Raw genomic sequence first — 18417 nt, forward strand, 5'->3', positions numbered from 1 at the left:
GTTGAGTCCTCTAAACTGCCTATAAAGGACATTACGGCTAAACCAGGCCTAGGACCACATTATAAAGAGATGGCTGAGATTCTTTTTGAAGCTCGGATCAAAACCAATCAGCCTCTTCCAGAAGGATGGATCCATACAGCCTCGCATTGTCACAAATTGGCCAGAACTCGGATCATCAAAGGCAGACGCACACTCTATGATCCCGACACCAAAACCTATCATCCTCTCAGGCCTTATGAAATGGAGATGACCACAGAAAGGCGAGATCAACTTGAGCAGGAGGCTATTTACAGACTCATTCAAAAGAAGAATGTTGGCACTAGGACTTCTCAGATGCCATCCAAACCAAAGGGTAAAACGGAAGCGGGTTCAATGGAAGGATACTAAGTAGTTCCATCTCAGAATTCGGGAAGGATTTTTCCTTCTTCTCAACTGGCACAGACTTTGAGTCCTCGAATCAAATGGTGGATTTTTCCACCAGTTTTTTTTTGCAGCAGACGCTGGATTTTTGCACTCAGGGGTTTGGTGTCATTTGGCTGACGGCCCTTGGAATTACAATTATAAGGACGTTCAGCACTCAATGAGCCAAATTTCAGAAAAATCAGACGGTGGATTTTTCCAATACAACTTGGCTTGATGTCCATGGAATTACAACTATAAGAGTGTCAAGCACTCAACGAGCAACATTCCGGTAGAATCAAACGGTGGATTTTTTTCTCATAAATTTTGGAATCTTACCAAAATTCAAGAAAGGAGGGAAGGATGTAGATGGCTGAGACAGTCTCTTTGGGTGGGAACCGGCTCCTATGAGAAGAAGAGTGGATCAGTCAGTAATTACCACGACAGTTACCACAATAATTCCCAAAGCATATAAATAGGACCCATTACATTGTAATCGGGCTGGCATTAGTTGTAGGCATAAATTGAGTCATTTGTCGGTTGTACCTCTGTTTAAGCTTTTGATTCATAATCCTTAGCCCTAAGTTGTTCTTGAGCTACATCATCTTTATTATAATCTGTCATCTGTAATCCTAAATACAACAGTACAGTATACTCCAGTCATACATACTTTGTACTCATTCTCTTTTGAGTCTGAATCTGAATCTCAACATCATTCTCAGTACTTCAGTCTGGTTCTCATTTCAGTAGCGTATTCCAGTTCAGTTTCTATTTCCTTGTCCAGTCTACTGTTTGAACTAACACATCACCAGTAGATGTAAACTTCTAACACTGGAATCAGCTATCTAAAGAGATTAGCTCCAATTTTATCCATGTTAACTCAAACGACTTTTGACCTTATCGTAAGACAAAATATCAATGTAACAAGCAATAAATTGAGACATCCCTTCAACAATAAATATATTATCTTGCTCGGTGATCATACGCAACTATCTCCAGTTTGTAGTCACGCACAGGAGCTTTGTAACACATGCCATATCACAAGCTCGGTTCATTGGCTACATGCAACTTTGAATAAATTGTACAATCAAATTGACATTACAAAACTTGAAATGAAGACGAACGTGGGTAAAGTTCAATGAGCTGGATTCAATCGCAATTTGCATGCACTGCATGATCACTAAAAATATCGACTTGACAATCGGTGCGGCAAATTGTGCAACATGCATTGTCGACGTCATTACACAGAACACAGAAGGTGAAGTTACATGTATCATTGTCCTCATTCATTGTACTAGGAATAACTACAAAAGAAGAAAGGCAAAACACAAACAACTATAAAAGAAAAAAGACAACACACTCGAAATCCACCTTCAAAAATGCGAGCTGACGTGTTGTGCTACCAACCATTCAATGAAAAATTTCTTTTTGAAATACTTTCCGTTTGCAAGAATTTACTGTAGCATGTATACTAGAAAAAACATTCATCTATAGACATAGTAGTACAACCTCGCTTGGATATAATCTCAACTCTAACCACCCCTATAATCTCTAACAATTGATGCACTTAACTTTGTCTCCTCCCATAAACATTATAGCATCTTTCTAGTGTATATCCCTTTCACGCAATGCCGCCCTTCCCAAATTAGTCTTGCTCCTGTTCCCTTTAGTGCTAGCTGCTAAAAGTCAATTTGCATGTCTTGTTATATTCTATAGATGATGTTATATAGCAAGGCCCACCAAGCAAGACTAGTTTTGTACTGTCACAACACTCTTGAGTTCTCTCTCGTACTCTCGTAGCTCTTGTACCGTACGCTACACAAGGCTGGTACTTTCGCACCCTCGATAGCCATGGTAGGAGTTGATATACTAGAAGAGCTCGAAATCACCACCACTCCAAAAAGGTAGTCAAGAAGAGGAAGTGACAAAAGAGCGGCACTTCAACTAGGTCAAAGATTGGTGTCAGAACTCCCCTAAAAAGAGAGAACTCAAGAGAGGAAGGAAGGGGCAATCTAAGACGACAAGGGGTACTCTACATACTCTTCTCCACCCAACCACCTCCTCTTCTAGGCTTCTTGACCTATCGTTAGAGGCCCTAATCATTGCATGCCTTGTTGAGGAGCCGTGCTGTCCCTTGTTCCCGCCCTTGTCCTGACACAATCAAAAGGCAAAGAGGCAGCTAAAGGAGGAACAATTTGATCTCCAAGACCTTTTCGGCCACTCCAATGTGGAACCTGTTACTTTTGTTGCCAAAGCATCACTTAATCCAAGCTGCCAGCTCTTTACCCTCTTCATATTTAGTCTCTCCTCCTGTGGTTTGCACTCCTCTCCAGGTTTCTACTCTGTACATGCTGGTAATTCTCTTCCTAGATAGTGTGTGTATAAAGTGGCCTGTAGATTGCCTTAGGCCAACTATGCAATCTGAAATACACAATAATCTCCAATACATGTTAAATTTGGGAAAAGCAAAGGAGAAATAACCAAATTTGGTAACTTTCACTGATGCAGTGGTACAACTCTACTTGGTGGCAGGTGCCAACAAGCTCTACACACATGCATGGAACTCATAATTTCTGCCAATACCGAAGCGAAGCTTTGTACAAGAAAGAAGGTATGAAGAAGGCCATCGGCTTTGGCTCGCCCAAAGAGCTCTTGCTCAACTTCAATATGCATTCGTCTCTTCCCATACTTGGCAGTAAATCGGAAGCTGTCTAGCTAGCAAGCTATGTCAACTCCATAAACAGAACAAATCAAATAGTCAGTAGAGCTTTGTACAAGAAAGAAGGTATGAAGAAGGCCATCAGCTTTAGCTCGCCCAAAGAGCTTTTGCTCAAGTTCAATATGCATTCTTCTCTTCTCATACTTGGCAGTAAATTGGAAGCTGTCTAGCTAGCAAGCTGTGTCAACTCCACAAACAGAACAAATCAATAGTCAGTAGAGCCAGGGTGGACTAGACATCCCATGCTACAAGTGAGAGCGATCCATGATTTAGACTATCCATGGCAATAGCAGTTAGGAGAGGGAGAGTATTGACCTCCCAATCAAAATATTAGCATGTGCCACAGCAACCATCATACATCCCAAACTTACAAGTCACAAAGAAGGAAAGACCGATACCCAAGATTAAAATGCTAACATTCTTCAGAAGAAAAAACAAAACCTATCACTGTTATCTAGTTCACAGCACCCTGCATATGCTTTTATCAGCACGAAAAAAGGGACAACTAGGTGAACATTTGAAAAGTGCCATATTAAAAATGTCCAAGTATACGTCACTCTCGCCCACTGAAATCCTGTGATTTCAAGTCACACCCATAAGCAAGTTGGACATGCCACTACATAAAAGCACTCCAAATGTTTCCTCCAAACTTCGTCCCCGTTTACAAAGAGAGACCAAAGAAAGTCTGAGTAAGACACCTCCCTGTTCTCCACAAGAAGCCGCCGACAAACTAACAAACTAAGTATTCACATGTCCACGCACCGAGTCTTATTTCAAAGAGAGATGTATAATACAAACAACTTGGGCCATTTAAAGAGAAACCCATGTATGTGCATAGGAAACATTTCAGAAAGTCAACGTATCGGTAAAAATGTGCACTCGTTTTTATTTAAAACCAATTGTGAAAGTAGCTGGGATTTACAATACAGGCAAGTAATCTTTCAAGTACAGCAAAGTAGGCAGCACTCATTGATATGCCTTCCAAACTAGCAAGAGTAAAGAAAAGACTCCACCCAAAAGACTATCACCTGCACTGTCAACTATTCCCAGTCCTACTATATCACCAGGTGGCTTCGAAGAGGCTTTTCCTGCCGATTGTGTCGGAGGCGCTCCGCAACAACAAATGCAAGCTCTAGAGATTGAGAGGCATTCAGTCGTGGGTCGCAATGTGTATGGTAACGTGAGGCTAAATCATCCACTGTAACTTCGCGAGTGCCTCCAATGCATTCTGTCACATTCCGGCCCGTCATCTCCAAGTGCACCCCACCGGCATGAGTCCCCTCATCTTCATGCACGTCAAAGAAAGCCATTACCTCCGCCTGATATTGTTGAACAAGCAGAGAATATGAGATTATAAATCAGGCCATGATGCAGATGCAAGAGGCAAATAAAATGAATTCATTGTCTGCCTGTAAAATCTTTAAGAATTCATGGCTGAGCAAGGTAAACAAAAGATTTGCCTCAGTAAACTCCCCACAATATTCTCCCGTGCACGGCAAGGGTAACATTAGCTACATACCAAATTACATGTCCAAGCCCCACCCAACCGCAACGGACAAAAAAGAACCAACACAAACAATCTACTGAGCACCTTATCAAGCAACAGGTCAAGACAATTCTTAGGTGACTGGCAAGCAAGAGGTCAACCGGCTAATACAAGGCAACACTAATGAAAAGCATTGGTTGTAAACATTAGTTGGTAGAGCACTGGACTCAAATTCCAAAGGTTCAAGTCTTGCTTTATCCAGACTTTAGAAAATATCTACAAAGCCTTACACCCCTATGACTACAAAGCAAATAGATACTTAAAAATTAAGACATTGAGAAGATGTTCAGTTGACACAGGAATCTGCCAAAAGAAGTTATTTATCATACCTTGCCAGTACTTATCCAGAACCACATAATACCACTGACAAAAATAGAAACTCATTGCTAGAAAATGGGAGCTTACTAATATAGCATCAAATGGCCTTGTCTTGTAGCCCGTGGGCACCTTAATAGTGTTCCCATGCATAGGATCGCACACCCATGTCACTATTGCACCTGCCTGACGCACAGCTTTGATCAAATGGGGCAACTTCAACCTCAGCTTCTCTGCCCCCATTCGTACTATTATGGTCAACCTTCCCGGCTTGTTCGCCGGGTTTAAGATCTCACAGATCCTGACGAGCTCTGCAGGATCCATCTTGTCACTTACCTGTCATCAATACTTCAATTAGGCTTGTGTTACATACAGAGCTACTCCAAGCAGGAAAAACTTCACATGGTCCTCACCTTTAGACCAAGGGGATTGGCCACACCCCGCAAAAACTCAATGTGAGCACCATCAAGCTGCCTTGTTCTTTCTCCAACCCACAACATGTGTGCTGAACAGTTGTACCATAGATCTGTGGTAGAGTCCTTGCGGGTCAGAGCCTGCTCATAAGGCAATAACAAACATTCATGGGATGTCCAAAACTCCGTTGAAGTCATGATAGGGTGGTCAGCAGTGAGCCCACATGCCCCCATGAAACCAAGTGTCTCATCAATCCGGTTTGCAAGCTCTAAGTACCTGTCAAACTCCACTAAGCATGCTTCACATGAAGTTCCTCAATTTGTTGCAAGTGAAACACAGAGACCTCATGTAATGGAGCAAAATGCTTGCTAATACCTGCTTCCTTGAGCAGTGTCTGAAGTGAAATCCAGTTTCCATTGTGAAACTCTTTGCATTGATGCATATCCACCAGTTACAAAAGCTCTTAGTAAGTTAAGCGTGGCAGCAGACTGGTGATACGCTTGCACCATTCTACCTGGGTCAGGAACTCTTGCACAAGATGTGAATGCATCCCCATTTATGTTATCTCCTCTGTAACTGGGAAGTGAAACTCCATCCTTCACCTCAAATCCATCTGAACGAGGTTTGGCAAATTGGCCAGCCATGCGACCAACCTAATGTGCAGAGAAACCACAAATTTAAGCAGCAACATTCTTGCACAACTTCACTCTACCCCTTCGATGCACTTTGGACATATCTTGTGTAATGCAAGCCCATCAGTCAAGCCTTGAAACATACCACTAGCAGATTTGACAAGTAACCACTCACCCTTTCGAGAGAAATGCCACAGCATATGTTTTCCTAAGTCTTACAAAATGCACCAAACAGAAAAAATTGATAGCTAAAGAGACTCATGACCAGGAGTGCACAAGACGCAAACCTGGGAAACTACCTGCATTCCCTTGTATAAATGCCTTTTCAGTGACCCATTTGTTGAACAATGAAAGCCAAATTGCCCATCAATATTACTAATATCAAGCTGATATAAAATAATTTCAATTGTGTAGCGAAAGACAATCCAATGCACATTGAAGTATGCCGACAAGGCACCACTATCAGTTTACCTACATGCTGGCGATGTGCAAAAGCGGTAAAAACATACAAATACTATATGATGTAAGAATGTGAACTTTCATGCATCAGTTTCAGGTCCCATGAGCCCAATTCAACATACATCAGGATTGTTGTCACAATAAAGAGCGGGAAATGCAGACAAAACCTGCATTGACATTTAATGCTGAGTTTAAAACGAACACACAAGTCATGAATAAACCCTCACCAACTACTGGATGCATAAAAACATGTGAACAACAGTATTTTATCAAAAAGAATTATTACCGAAAGGACACTTTGCAGCAATTTCTCTCTACGCACCTTAATCACAGGAACTTGGCCACCAAACATCAGCACAACACTCATTTGTAGAAGAACACGAAGGGTGTCCCGGATGTTCTCGGAATTGAACTCCTTGAAGCTCTCTGCACAATCCCCACCTTGAAGAAGAAATGCACGACCAAGAGCAGCTTCTCCCAGTCTGGCCTCGAGGGAACGGGCCTCTCCGGCGAACACAAGAGGGGGGGCACTTGTAATCACATCCACGGCACTTGCTAAAGTCTCCTGATCTGGGTAATCAGGCTGTTGAATTGCTTTCTTCGAGCTCCAGCTTGTTGGAGACCACTCCTCTTGGATGGGCGTAATTGTCCTCTGCTCAGTAACAGAGGCCTCTGCAGAGCTTTGCACCGCACGTACTTGAAAGGAGGCGCTCCCTTGCATGGCCCTTAGCAGGCCCTTCTGGGCGGAGGCACTCTCGCCTTTACTTGACGCCCTCGCGCAGATAGGTAATGGAGGAGTCGGAGAGAGCGCCATCGCCATAGCTACCCCGAAGGTATGCGGTAGCAGAGGCCTGCGTATTTAACATGTTGAAATGTAGCGTTTGTAAGAGGGTCGACCGTCAGCGGCAATTCGTGGGCGAGAAAGAACCTGACATTTCGTCTTTACTTCGTTTGGTAGGAGCCAATTTCAAATCCCTGGCCACGTGGTAGACTTTCACACGGGTTCCATCGTTTTATCGATGCACCTGGGACAGCGATACGCATAGGGAGCAATGGCGGAGCGTGGACTCTTGGCTATTTTTACAAGCTTGCAGGGAGATGCAAGGCTCTCTATAGCTTTCTAAAGCCAAGGCAGGAACGTAGCCCAGTCTGCGTTAGAGGCTGTTGAAAAAAGTTGTCTTGCTTCGCACTGTCTTGAAGGGCCAAGTTTTGAAAACAACCAGTGAAGCGAGGGCTCAGCGAGGGTGGCCTCTCTTTAGATGGAATCACTTATGCATGCATCTTGAAGACTGTGGCTCTATGCAAGATGCTGATGTGGGCACAAAAAATTAACAACTATGTTGTTACTCATAAGCTCTTGAAAAGAGGGCTCTCTATAGCTTTCTAAAGCTAAGGCAGGAACGCAGCCCGTGCAAAGAGAGGTCTTCTCTCCAAATGCAATCACCTACGCATGCATCTTGAAGGCATGTGGCTCTTTGCAAGCTGCTAATATGGACACAAAAAATCACAATTATATTGTTAGTTAGATTCTCTTGAAAAGAGTGTCGTGCTTGGCTCTGTCTTGGTTGATATGTATGCAAAGCGAGGGCCTCTCTCTAGCTACAATCACTTATGCATGCACCTTGAAGGCATGTGGCTCTACGCAAGATGTTGATATGTGCACAAAAATTCACAATTACATTGTTAGTCAGAGGCTGTTGAAAAAAGTGTGGAACAAGAGCAGGGCCAGAAAGCTCTAGGCTGTTTTCAGCGGATGCAAAGCATTGGAATGCACTGGTTGCAGGATACACACAACAGGAAGCAAATGCAAACGAAAGGCTTTTCTACAAATGCATTCACCTATGCTTGCACCTTGAAGGCCAGTGGCCTTATGCAAGCTGTTGACATGGGTGAGAGAATTAATGACGAGAAGATACCTGGTTTGGCGTTGTTGGTAAGCTTATGTCGTGCTTGACAGTGCTTGGTTGATATGTATGCCAAATGTGGTATTGTCATGAAATGTCACCTCTTGGAATGCACTGATTACGGGATGTGTGCAACAAGAGCAGGGGCAAAAAGCTCTAGGCTGTTTTCTACGGATGCAAAGCATTGGAATGCACCGGTCATAGGATACACACAACATGAGCAGTGCCAGAAATCTCTAGGCTATTTTCAGCTTCCTATCCGGAGTGTGGACTCTTGCAATGTACTGATTGTGGGATTTTGCCCATAGGAGAAATCTCTAGTTTGTTTTCGCCACATGCAATCACCTATGTATTCATCTTGAAGGCATGTGGCTCTATAGCAAGATGCCATCCTTGGCATTGTCTTGGTCGATGAATGCTAAATGTCGCCTCTTGAAATGCACTGATTGCGGGACGTGTGCAATAAGAGCAGGGCGAAAAAGCTCGAGACTATTTTTAGCGTATGCAAAGCAAGTGTATCTCCATAAACTCAATCACCTATACTTTCGTCTTGAAGGCCATGCTTACATTTTGGGTATGTGGATCCCACAAGTTCTCGAGGAGCTTCTTGTGCGGAGTATGGACTCTTGGAATGCACTAATTGCAAGATTTTTCCCAGTGTCATGTCCAGAAAGCTCTTGTCTGTTTTCAGCAGATGTCGCCTCTTGGAATGCACTGATTGCGGAAGGTGCGCAACAAGAGCAGTATTGTCTTGGTCGATATATATGTGAAGCGAGGGCTCAAGGGCCTCTCTGCAATGGAATTACCTATGCATGCATCGTGAAGGATGTGGCTCTACGCAAGATACTGATATGGGCACAAGAATTCACAACTATATTGTTAGTCAAAGGCTCTTGAAAAGAGGTGTCGTGCTTGGCACTGCCTTGGTCGATATGTATGCGAAGCGAGGCCCTCTCTCCAGATGCAATCATCTACGCATGTATCTTGAAGGCATGTGGCTCTACGCAAGATGCTGATATTGCCACAAAAATTCACAATTATATTTTTAGTCAGAGGCTAATGAAAAAAGATGTCGTGTTTGGCACTATCTTGATCAATACATATGCCAAATGTGGTGCGCTTGAGAAAGCACAAAAAGTGCTTGATGAGCTTCCTGTCTGCCAACATTGATTGTGGGATGTGCGCAAGAAGAGTGGCCCTAGAGGCTGTTGAGAAAAGATGTCATGCTTGGGACTGTGTTAGTCGAGATGTATGCCAAATGTGGTGAGCTTGAGAAAGCACAAAAAGTGCTTGAGGAGCTTCCTAACCAGAATGATGTCTCTTGGAATGCACTAATTGCGGGATGTGCTCAAAAGCAGCAGCTCCAGAAAGCTCTAGGCTATTTTCAAGGGATGCAAAGTATGGGATGCAAAGCAAGGGCCTCTCTCCAGATGCAATCACATATGTGTGCATCTTGAAGGCATGTGTATATATGCAAGATGCCGATATGGGCTTAAAAATTCACTCTGAGATTGTTGGTCAGGGGCTGTTGCAAAAAACTGTGGTGCTTGGCAATGCCTTGGTTGATATGTATACCAAATGTGGTGCGGGATGTCGTCTTTTGGAACACACTAATTGCAGGATATACCCAACAAGGGCCAGGCCAGGGAGCTCTGGGCTATTTTCAGTAGGTGCTTGAGGAGCTTACTGTTCGAAACGACGTCAATTGATTGTGGGATACACACAACAAGAGTAGAGACGGAAAGCTTTGGGTTGTTTTCAACGGATACAAAGTGAGGGCCTCTATCGAGATGTAATCACCTACACGTGCATTGATTGCGGAATAGGCGCAACAGGAGCAGCGCCAAAAAGCTCTTGACTGTTTTCAACGGATGCAAAGTGAGGGCCTCTGTCCAAATGCAATCACCTATGCATGCATCTTGAAGGCATGTGACTCTATGCAAGATGATGATATGAGCTTAAAAATTCACTCTGATATTGTTTGTCAAGGGCTGTTGCAAAAAAATTTCGTGCTTGGCAATGCCTTGGTTGATATGTGTCAAATGTGGTGCACTTCAAAAAGCACAAAACGTGCCTGAGGAGCTTCCTATCTTGAATGCCTTCTCTTGGAGTGTATTGATTGCGAGATACACACAACATGCAGCAGGGCCAGAAAGCTCTCAAATTTTTTCAGGGGATGCAAAACGAGGCCCTCTCTCCAGATGCAATGAAATATGTGTGCATCTTGAAGGCATGTGTCCGTATGCAAGATGTTGATATGGGCGTAAAAATTCACTATGATGTTGTTAGTCAGGGGCTATTGCAAAAAAATAACGTGCTTGGCAATGCCTTGGTCGATATGTATGCCAAATGTGGTGCTTCTATGCAAGATGTCATCTTTTGGAACGCACTTATTGCAAGATATGCCCAACAAGGGCCGGCGGGCCAGAAAGTTGTGGGCTGTTTTCAGCAAGTGTGAAGCAAGGGCCTTTCTCCAGACGCTATCACCTATGTGTTAGCTTGCGAGCATGTGGATCTATGCAAGATGCCCTTGAAAAGAGATGGCGTGCTTGGCACTGCCTTAGTCGATATGTATGCCAAAAGTGGGACACTTGAGCAAGCACAAAATGTGCTTGAGGAGCTTACTGTTTGGAACAACGTCAACTAATTGCGGGATACACACAACAGGAGTAGGGACAGACATCTCTAGGCTTTTTTCAGCGGATACAAAAAGTGAGGGCCTCTGTCCAGATGCAATCACCTATGCGTGCATCTTGAAGGCATCTGGCTCTACACAAGATGCTGATATGAGTTTAAAAATTCAGTCTGATATTGTTAGTGAAGGTCTATTGCAAAAAAAAATTGTGCTTGGCAATGCCTTGGTTGATATGTATGCTAGATGTGGTGCACTTCAAAAAGCACAAAAAGTTCTTGAGGAGCTTCTTGTCCCGAATGCAGTCTCTTGGGGTGCATTGATGGCGGGATAGGCGCAACAGGAGCAGGGCCAGAAAGCTCTTGGTTGTTTTCAGCTGATGCAAAGAGAGGGGCTCTCTCCAAATGCAATCACATACGCGTGCTTGAGTCCTCATCATGGTCTTCATGCATTTGAACTAGAAGTAGGTGCTCAAAAGAAGGATTTGTACCAAGTCAATAGTGAGATATGTTGCTTCGCATTAGAAAGTCGCATATTCAGGATCATACTGGTGAGTGTGTACGTTGGTTGATATGTATACCAATTGTTGTGCCAACAAATACCCATAGAGAGGCAAAATCCACTAGGGAAGAAGACCAACTCTAGGGAAGAAGCAATACTCGCAACACAAATCAATTCCAACTGCATTCACCCATGCTTGCACCTTGAAAGTTGGTCACCTTATGCAAGACCTTCACATGGGTTTGAGAATCCATAATGTAATTGCTAGTCATGGTCATTGGAGGGGACTGGCATGCTTAACGGTGATTTGATCAATATGTATGCTGAATGTGGTGCCCTCACGCTACTACAAAAAGTTCTAGAAGAGCTTTTTCTATGAATTGTCGCCTTTTGGAGCATGTTGATTGACATGGTTGTGGCAAGGCAGATCTCGGCTATTTTAACCACATGAAAAGTGAGGGTTTCTCAACATACGAGTCTCTTGGAGTGCTTCTATACGACCTTGGCATGTTCTTGATGACCATTTTACCCTTAATGTTGCATGTCAGATACATTGAATGATGGGAATGGCATCTCTTGGAATCCACTGGTCGCGAGATATGCACCACAGGAGCACCGCCAAAAATCTCTAGGCTATTTTCAGCTTCGGATCTAGAGTGTGGACTCTTGGAATGCATTATTGCATGATTTGCCCCACTGGAGAAAGCGCCTCTCTCTAGATGCAATGACCTACACATGCATCTTGAAGGCATATGGCTCTACGCAAGATGCTAATACGGGCACAAAAATTCACAATTATTTTGTTAGTCAAAGGATGTTGTAAAAAGATATTGTGCTTGGCAGTATCTTGGATGTATGCCAAATGTGGTGCATTTGAGAGAGCACAAAAAGTGCTTGAGGAGCTTCCTGTCCAGAATGTCGTTTCTTGGAATGCACTGGTTGCGGGATGTGCGCAACAAGAGCAGGGCTAGAAAGCTCTTGTATGTTTTCAGTGGATGCAAAGCAACTGTATCTCTCTAAATTTAGTCAGTTATACTTTGGTCTTGAAGGCTATGCTTACATCTTGAAGGCATGTGGCTCTACACAAGTGCTATTTATCTTCCTTGCTATTTTTAACAGAGACAAAGACGTGCAGACTTTTTGTGAGACAGATGATGTGATCCATGGAAGCAACAAAGACAAGGAGACTATTTGGAAAGGAAACTTTAGCTGACATCATCGTGTTGGTTAGGACAATCAACAAATGAATCGAGAAACAAAAGGTATGTAAATACTTTGTATTCTTTACTCATTACTAAGAACACAGTGAAACGAACACACTCGAAATTACACGCTGCTGTGGGAATGGCACGTTCCCTCGTATTATTAAAATTGGGGAGGACTATGCAGACTCCCCCATGCAAGAAGACTTGCATGTTTTCTTTTTCTTCCAAACATAAAAAGGGGACAACATCTAAAAATGACCATATTTTAAACGATACGTATCACTTTATATACATGCTAACCCTTCTTACGGTTCTTTTGCGAGGTACACGACTCAAAATTGTTGCGTCACAATCATAATGCACTTGAGACAATACCAATTAAGAAACAAACAAACTTGCTTTGACGAAAGGTAACAAGCTCTCTCTCCCTCTCTCTCTCTCTCTCTCTCTCCAAGAATATATACACTTGTTGAATCTTTGAATGACTCAACCATGCTTACACAATTAACAAGAATGCACAAAATAAAGCGAGATTGAATCAAAGAATTAATACAATTTAATAGCTAAGGACATATTTAGACATATCAAAATTAAGACATCAAGATCGTGGTGTTGTAAACACAAGAAAACAAGAACATAGAAGAGAAAAGCTTGAGAGAGAGAGAGAGAGAGAGAGAGTTTGTGCTTTGTTTTCCACAAATCCTATTACCTTAAGGTGACAACCCTCACTTCGATTCAATACAAATGGGGTTAACGAAGCACTCTAGTTACCTTGATTATCTAAGATCGATTTAATGAAAGGAGCAAGGCCAGCTATGCCATGTGCCCACATGTGATTGGCTTGCTAAATGAGAGTGGAGAGAGAGAGAGAGGGGGGAAGAGAGAGAGTGAAGAAAGCAATGGCAATGTTTTTTTAAAAAAGAGATCGAAAAATAAGCGGCCAGCACGCAATTTATAGCAGCAACGTGATTGCGTTGTTATACTCCTCGCCCAGAGAGAGAGAGAGAGAGAGAGAGAGAGAGAGAGAGAGAGAGAGAGAGAGAGAGAGAGAGAGAGAGAGAGAGAGAGAGCAAGCAATTGACGTGCAGAAGTGACGTAGAGCAGATTGACGCAGAGCAGAGGCAGAGGCAATTGACATGAGGTAATTCTTTTAATTCGTTTGCTTTAATATCGTTTTGCTTTTCCATGCTGCTGCACATCGTCATCACTCTAGGCCGGGGAGAGGGAGAGAGAGAGGGAGAGAGGGGACTACTGCTGCACAACGTAATCACTCTAGGCCTGGCTTGTTAATATAGAATCTGTAGGCTCAGCCCTTGCGTGAATCGTCGTGAGGCAAGCTCGCACAGAGAGAGGACTACTGCTGCACAACGTAATCACTCCAGGCCAGGCATGTTAATAAAGAATCTACAAGCTCAGCCCTTGCATGAATCGTCATGAGGCAAGCTCGCACAGAGAGAGGCGACTACTGCTGCACTGCACATCATAATTACTCCTTGCTACACATCGTTTTGGCTGACTCCAAGCTGAAGAGAAAAAATAAAAGACTACTGCGTTTTGGCTCACTGCAGGCCAGAGAACACTAGCTCACAACGTTTTGGCTCACTCTAGGCCACGGAGAGAGAGAGAGAGAGAGAGAGAGAGAGAGAGAGAGAGAGAGAGAGAGAGAGAGAGAGAGAGAGAGAGAGAGAGAGAGAGAGAGAGAGAGAGACTGCAGTTTGAGATGCAAGATGTTGATATACACACAAAAATCAAGGTAAAAATATTCACGCTGCAGTCTGGGACTCAAGATGCTAATATAGACACAAAAACAAGGTAAACAAATTCATGATGATATTGTTAGTCTAAGGCTCCTGAAAAGGGATGCTGTGTCGACACAAAAAAATTCACGATGATATTGTTAATCTAAGGCTGTTGAAAAGGGATGATGTGCCTCTCTCCATATGCAACCACCTTATATGTTTGAATTCATCTAGCTGATGCGAAGCAAGGGCCTCTATACATATGCAGTCACCTACGCATGCATCTTGAAGGAATGTGACTCTATGCAAGATGTTGATATGGACTTAAAAATTTACTCTGATATTATTTGTGAGGGACTGTTGTAAAACATTGTTGTGCTTGGCAATGTCTGGATCGATATGTATGCCAAATGTGGTCGCTTTTCAAACCAGAAAAAGTTCTTGAGAACCCTTTATCCAAAATGTCGTCTCTTGGAGTGCATTGATTGCTGGATATGCCAGAGAGAGAGAGAGAGAGAGAGAGAGAGAGAGAGAGAGAGAGAGAGAGAGAGAGAGAGAGAGAGAGCTATGATGAGAACTTAACTAATACAATCCTTGTCTAAGCCAATGTTTTGGTTTTTTTTTTTTAAGATTTGAGGCCGCAATCGCCTACGCATGCATCTGAAGGCATGCGCATTGTGTACACAAGATGTTGATATGGACACACAAATTCTCGATGATATTGTTAGTCTGAGGCTACTAAAAGAGATGTCGTGCTCGGCACTGCCTTTGTCACTGTGTATGCCAAATGTGGTGCACTTGAGAAAGAACAAAAAAGTGCTTGAGGAGCTTTTTATCCGGAATGTTTTCTCTTGGAGTGCATTGATTGCGGGATGCGTGTACCAGGAGTAGACCAAAAAGCTCAAGGCTATTTTTAGTGGATGCAAAGCAAGGGCCTCTCTCTAGATGCAATCACATATGCATGCATCTTGACCTTCTGTACCAAGGCACTAGGATTCATGCTGATATTCAAGATAGTGGGTAGCTTGAAACGAATGCATACTTGGAAACATGTTGGTTAGTATGTATGTCAAGTGTTGTCAGTGCACAACAAGTCTTTGCCGAGCTTACTGTATGGGACATCGTCTTGTGGAACGCATTGATTGCAGGATATGCTCAACAAAGATGCAATCACCTATGCATGCATCTTGAATGCATGTGGCTCTACCCAAGATGTTGATATGGGCTTAAATATTTTCTATGATATTGTTAGCCAAGGGCTGTTGCAAAAATTGTCGTGCTTCGCAATGCCTTGCTCCACACACACACATTTTCTCTCGCAACACCCCCAAGGAAGCAGCAGTAAAGGCTAGACAAGCAAAATTGGAGAGCAAGAGAGCGAGTCTTTCTTTTGTGAGCTCACTTAAAGAATGTGCCAAGGAGATATGTACCAAGGCAGTAGCATTCCTGCTGATATTTGCGATTGTGGGTTACTTGAAAAGAATGCATACTTGGGGAAAATGTTGGTCAATATGTATGTCAAGTGCGGTGCACCTGTCAAGTCTTTGACAAGGTTAGTGTGCAGGATGTCATCTTGTGGAATGTAGTGATCGAAGGATATGCCCAGACAAGGCTAGGAAGCTGTGAGTTGTTTTCAATTGGTGCATAGCAAGGGCCTATCTCTAGACGCAATCACCTATGCGTGCATCTTAAAGGCATGCACATTGTGGCTCTACGCAAGATTCTCATACAGACAAAAATTCACGATGATATTGTTAGTCTAAGGCTGCTGGAAAGGGATGTTATGCCAATCTATTTTCAGTAGAGGGCCTCTCTCCAAATACAATCACCTATGTATGAATTCATGTGGCTCTACGCAAGATGCTGATGCGAAGCGAGGGCCTCTGTCCATATGCAATCACCTACGCATGCATCTTGAAGGAATGTGACTCTAAGCAAGATGTTGATATGGGCTTAAAAATTTACTCTGATATTATTAGTGAGGGGTTGTTGCAAAAGATTGTTGTGCTTGGAATTGCCTTGGTCAATATGTATGCTAAATGTGGTGCGCTTTGTAAAGCACAAAAAGTTCTTGAGGACCTTCTGTCCAGAATGTCGTCTCTTGGAGTGCATTGATTGCGGGATATGCACAATAAACATAGGGCCAGAGAGCTCCAGGCTGATTTTAGCAGCAGATGAAAAGCAAGGACTTCTCTCCAGGTGCTCGAAGGCATGTGGCTGTGCAAGATACTGATATGGGCGTAATTTTTTTTGCTGATATTGTTACTCAAGGGCTGTTGAAAAAGGATATCGTGCTTGACAATGCCTTGGTTGACATGTTTGCTCAATGTTGTGCCCTTAAGAGAGCACAAAAAGTGCTCGAGGAGATTTCTGTTTGGAGTGTGGACTCTTGGAATGCATTGATTGAAGGATTTGCCACACAGGGGTAGGGCCAAAAAGATCCGGTCTGTTTTCAGCAGATGCGAAGCAAGGGCCTCTCTCCAAATGCAATCACTTATGTATGCATCTTGAAAGCATGTGGCTCTACGCAAGATGCTGATGTGGGCAAAAATTCACAATTGTATTGTCGGTTAGAGGCAGCTAGTGAAAAAAGATGTCGTACCTCGCACTACCTTGGTCGATATGTATGCCAAGCATTGATTGTGGGATACGCACAACAAGAGCAGGGCTAGAAATCTCTAGGCTGTTTTCAACGGATGCAAAGTGAAGGCCTTTATCCATATGAAATCACCTACGCGTGCATCTTGAAGGCATGTGGCTCTATGCAGGATGCCGATATGGGCTTCAAAATTCACTCTATATCGTTAGTCTCGGGTTGTTGCAAAAAAAAAGTCATGCTTCACAATGCCTTGGTCGATTTGTACGCCAAATCTGGTGTACTTTAGGGAGCACACAAAGTGCTCGAGGACATTCCTGTCTGGAATGTCATCTCATGGAGTGCAATGATTACGGGATATGCGCAATGAAAGCATGTTGAAGGCATTTGGCTCTACGCAAGATGATAATATCTACATAAAAATTCACATTGATATTGTTAGTTAGGGAATGTTGAAAAAAATATCGTTCTTGGCATTGCCTTGGTTGATATGTATGCCAAATTTGGTGCACTTCAGAAAGCACAGAAAGTGCTTGAGGAGATTTTTGTTTGGAACATCCTCTCTTGGACTGTATGGATTGCGGGATATGCACAACAGGACCAAGTCAAAAATCTTTACGATATTTTCAGTTGATCCAAATTGAGGGCCTCTCTCCTGATGCAATCACGCACGTGTGCATCTTGAAAGCATGTGGCTCTATGCAATGTTGGTATGGGCATAAAATTTCACGTTGATATTGTTAGTCAGGAGTCGTTGAAAAAGATGGCGTGCTTGGCAATGCCTTGATTGACATGTTTGCTAAATGCGGTGCAGTTTAGAGAGCACCAAAACTTCTTGAAAAGCTTCCTGTCCAGAGCTAGAATACATCGATTGCAAGATTTGCCCAGCAAGGACAGTTCTTGGCTGATGCGAAACGATGGTCTCTCTCCTGATTATAGGATTTGTTCCACAAGGGCGACGCCAGAACCTCTAGGTTGTTTCCAACAGATGTGAATTGAGGGCTCTTGGAGAAAGATGTCGTGCTTGGCCGTGTTTTGATCGATATGTATGCCAGATGGGGTGCCCCAAAGACTGTGAGTTTGTGTATGTGTATGTGTCTGAGCTTATGGACGGACAATCCAACAGATTCAACCTGCTCTAAGACAACGGACATGAAAAGTAATGCAGGTAATGGTAGGCATGATAGAAAAATTGAATGTGATAGTCAACATGTTGGCATAAGTTGGGGAAGGGATGACGATGACACAACACATATTGGTGGGAAGGTGATGCAACAATGCAAGGGAGGTCTAGCAACCGATCCATCCAACATTGTGCTTCAACATAGACGACCAATAGCAAAGGTATGTTACCAT

At 43.2% G+C, this 18417-nt stretch overlaps 1 protein-coding gene across 1 annotated transcript; it reads right to left on the reverse strand.

Moving 5' to 3' along the window:
• Positions 1-3980: 3980 nt before the first annotated feature.
• Positions 3981-7391, reverse strand: LOC147447596 (phospho-2-dehydro-3-deoxyheptonate aldolase 2, chloroplastic-like). The gene is made up of 5 exons (XM_086523315.1): positions 6807-7391; positions 5769-6046; positions 5393-5669; positions 5070-5315; positions 3981-4437 (listed from the first exon to the last, which is right to left on the reverse strand). The coding sequence occupies exons 1-5, from the start codon at positions 7302-7304 to the stop codon at positions 4174-4176; spliced, it is 1563 nt and encodes a 520-aa protein (XP_086379441.1). The 5' UTR covers positions 7305-7391; the 3' UTR covers positions 3981-4173.
• Positions 7392-18417: the final 11026 nt, after the last annotated feature.

Source organism: Adiantum capillus-veneris, chromosome 11, assembly GCF_014529385.1.
Source record: "Adiantum capillus-veneris isolate H3 chromosome 11, ASM1452938v2, whole genome shotgun sequence".
Lineage (NCBI taxonomy): Eukaryota > Viridiplantae > Streptophyta > Polypodiopsida > Polypodiales > Pteridaceae > Adiantum > Adiantum capillus-veneris.

Coding starts and splice junctions, on each gene's coding strand:
- LOC147447596 (XM_086523315.1), bottom strand. CDS start 7,304: ATGGCGATGGCGCTCTCTCCGACTCCTCCATTACCTATCTGCGCGAGG. Junction 6,047..6,806: donor GCCAAGTTCCTGTGATTAAG/GTGCGTAGAGAG, acceptor TCTGCACATTAG/GTTGGTCGCATGGCTGGCCA. Junction 4,438..5,069: donor GGCCATTTGATGCTATATTA/GTAAGCTCCCAT, acceptor CAACAATATCAG/GCGGAGGTAATGGCTTTCTT.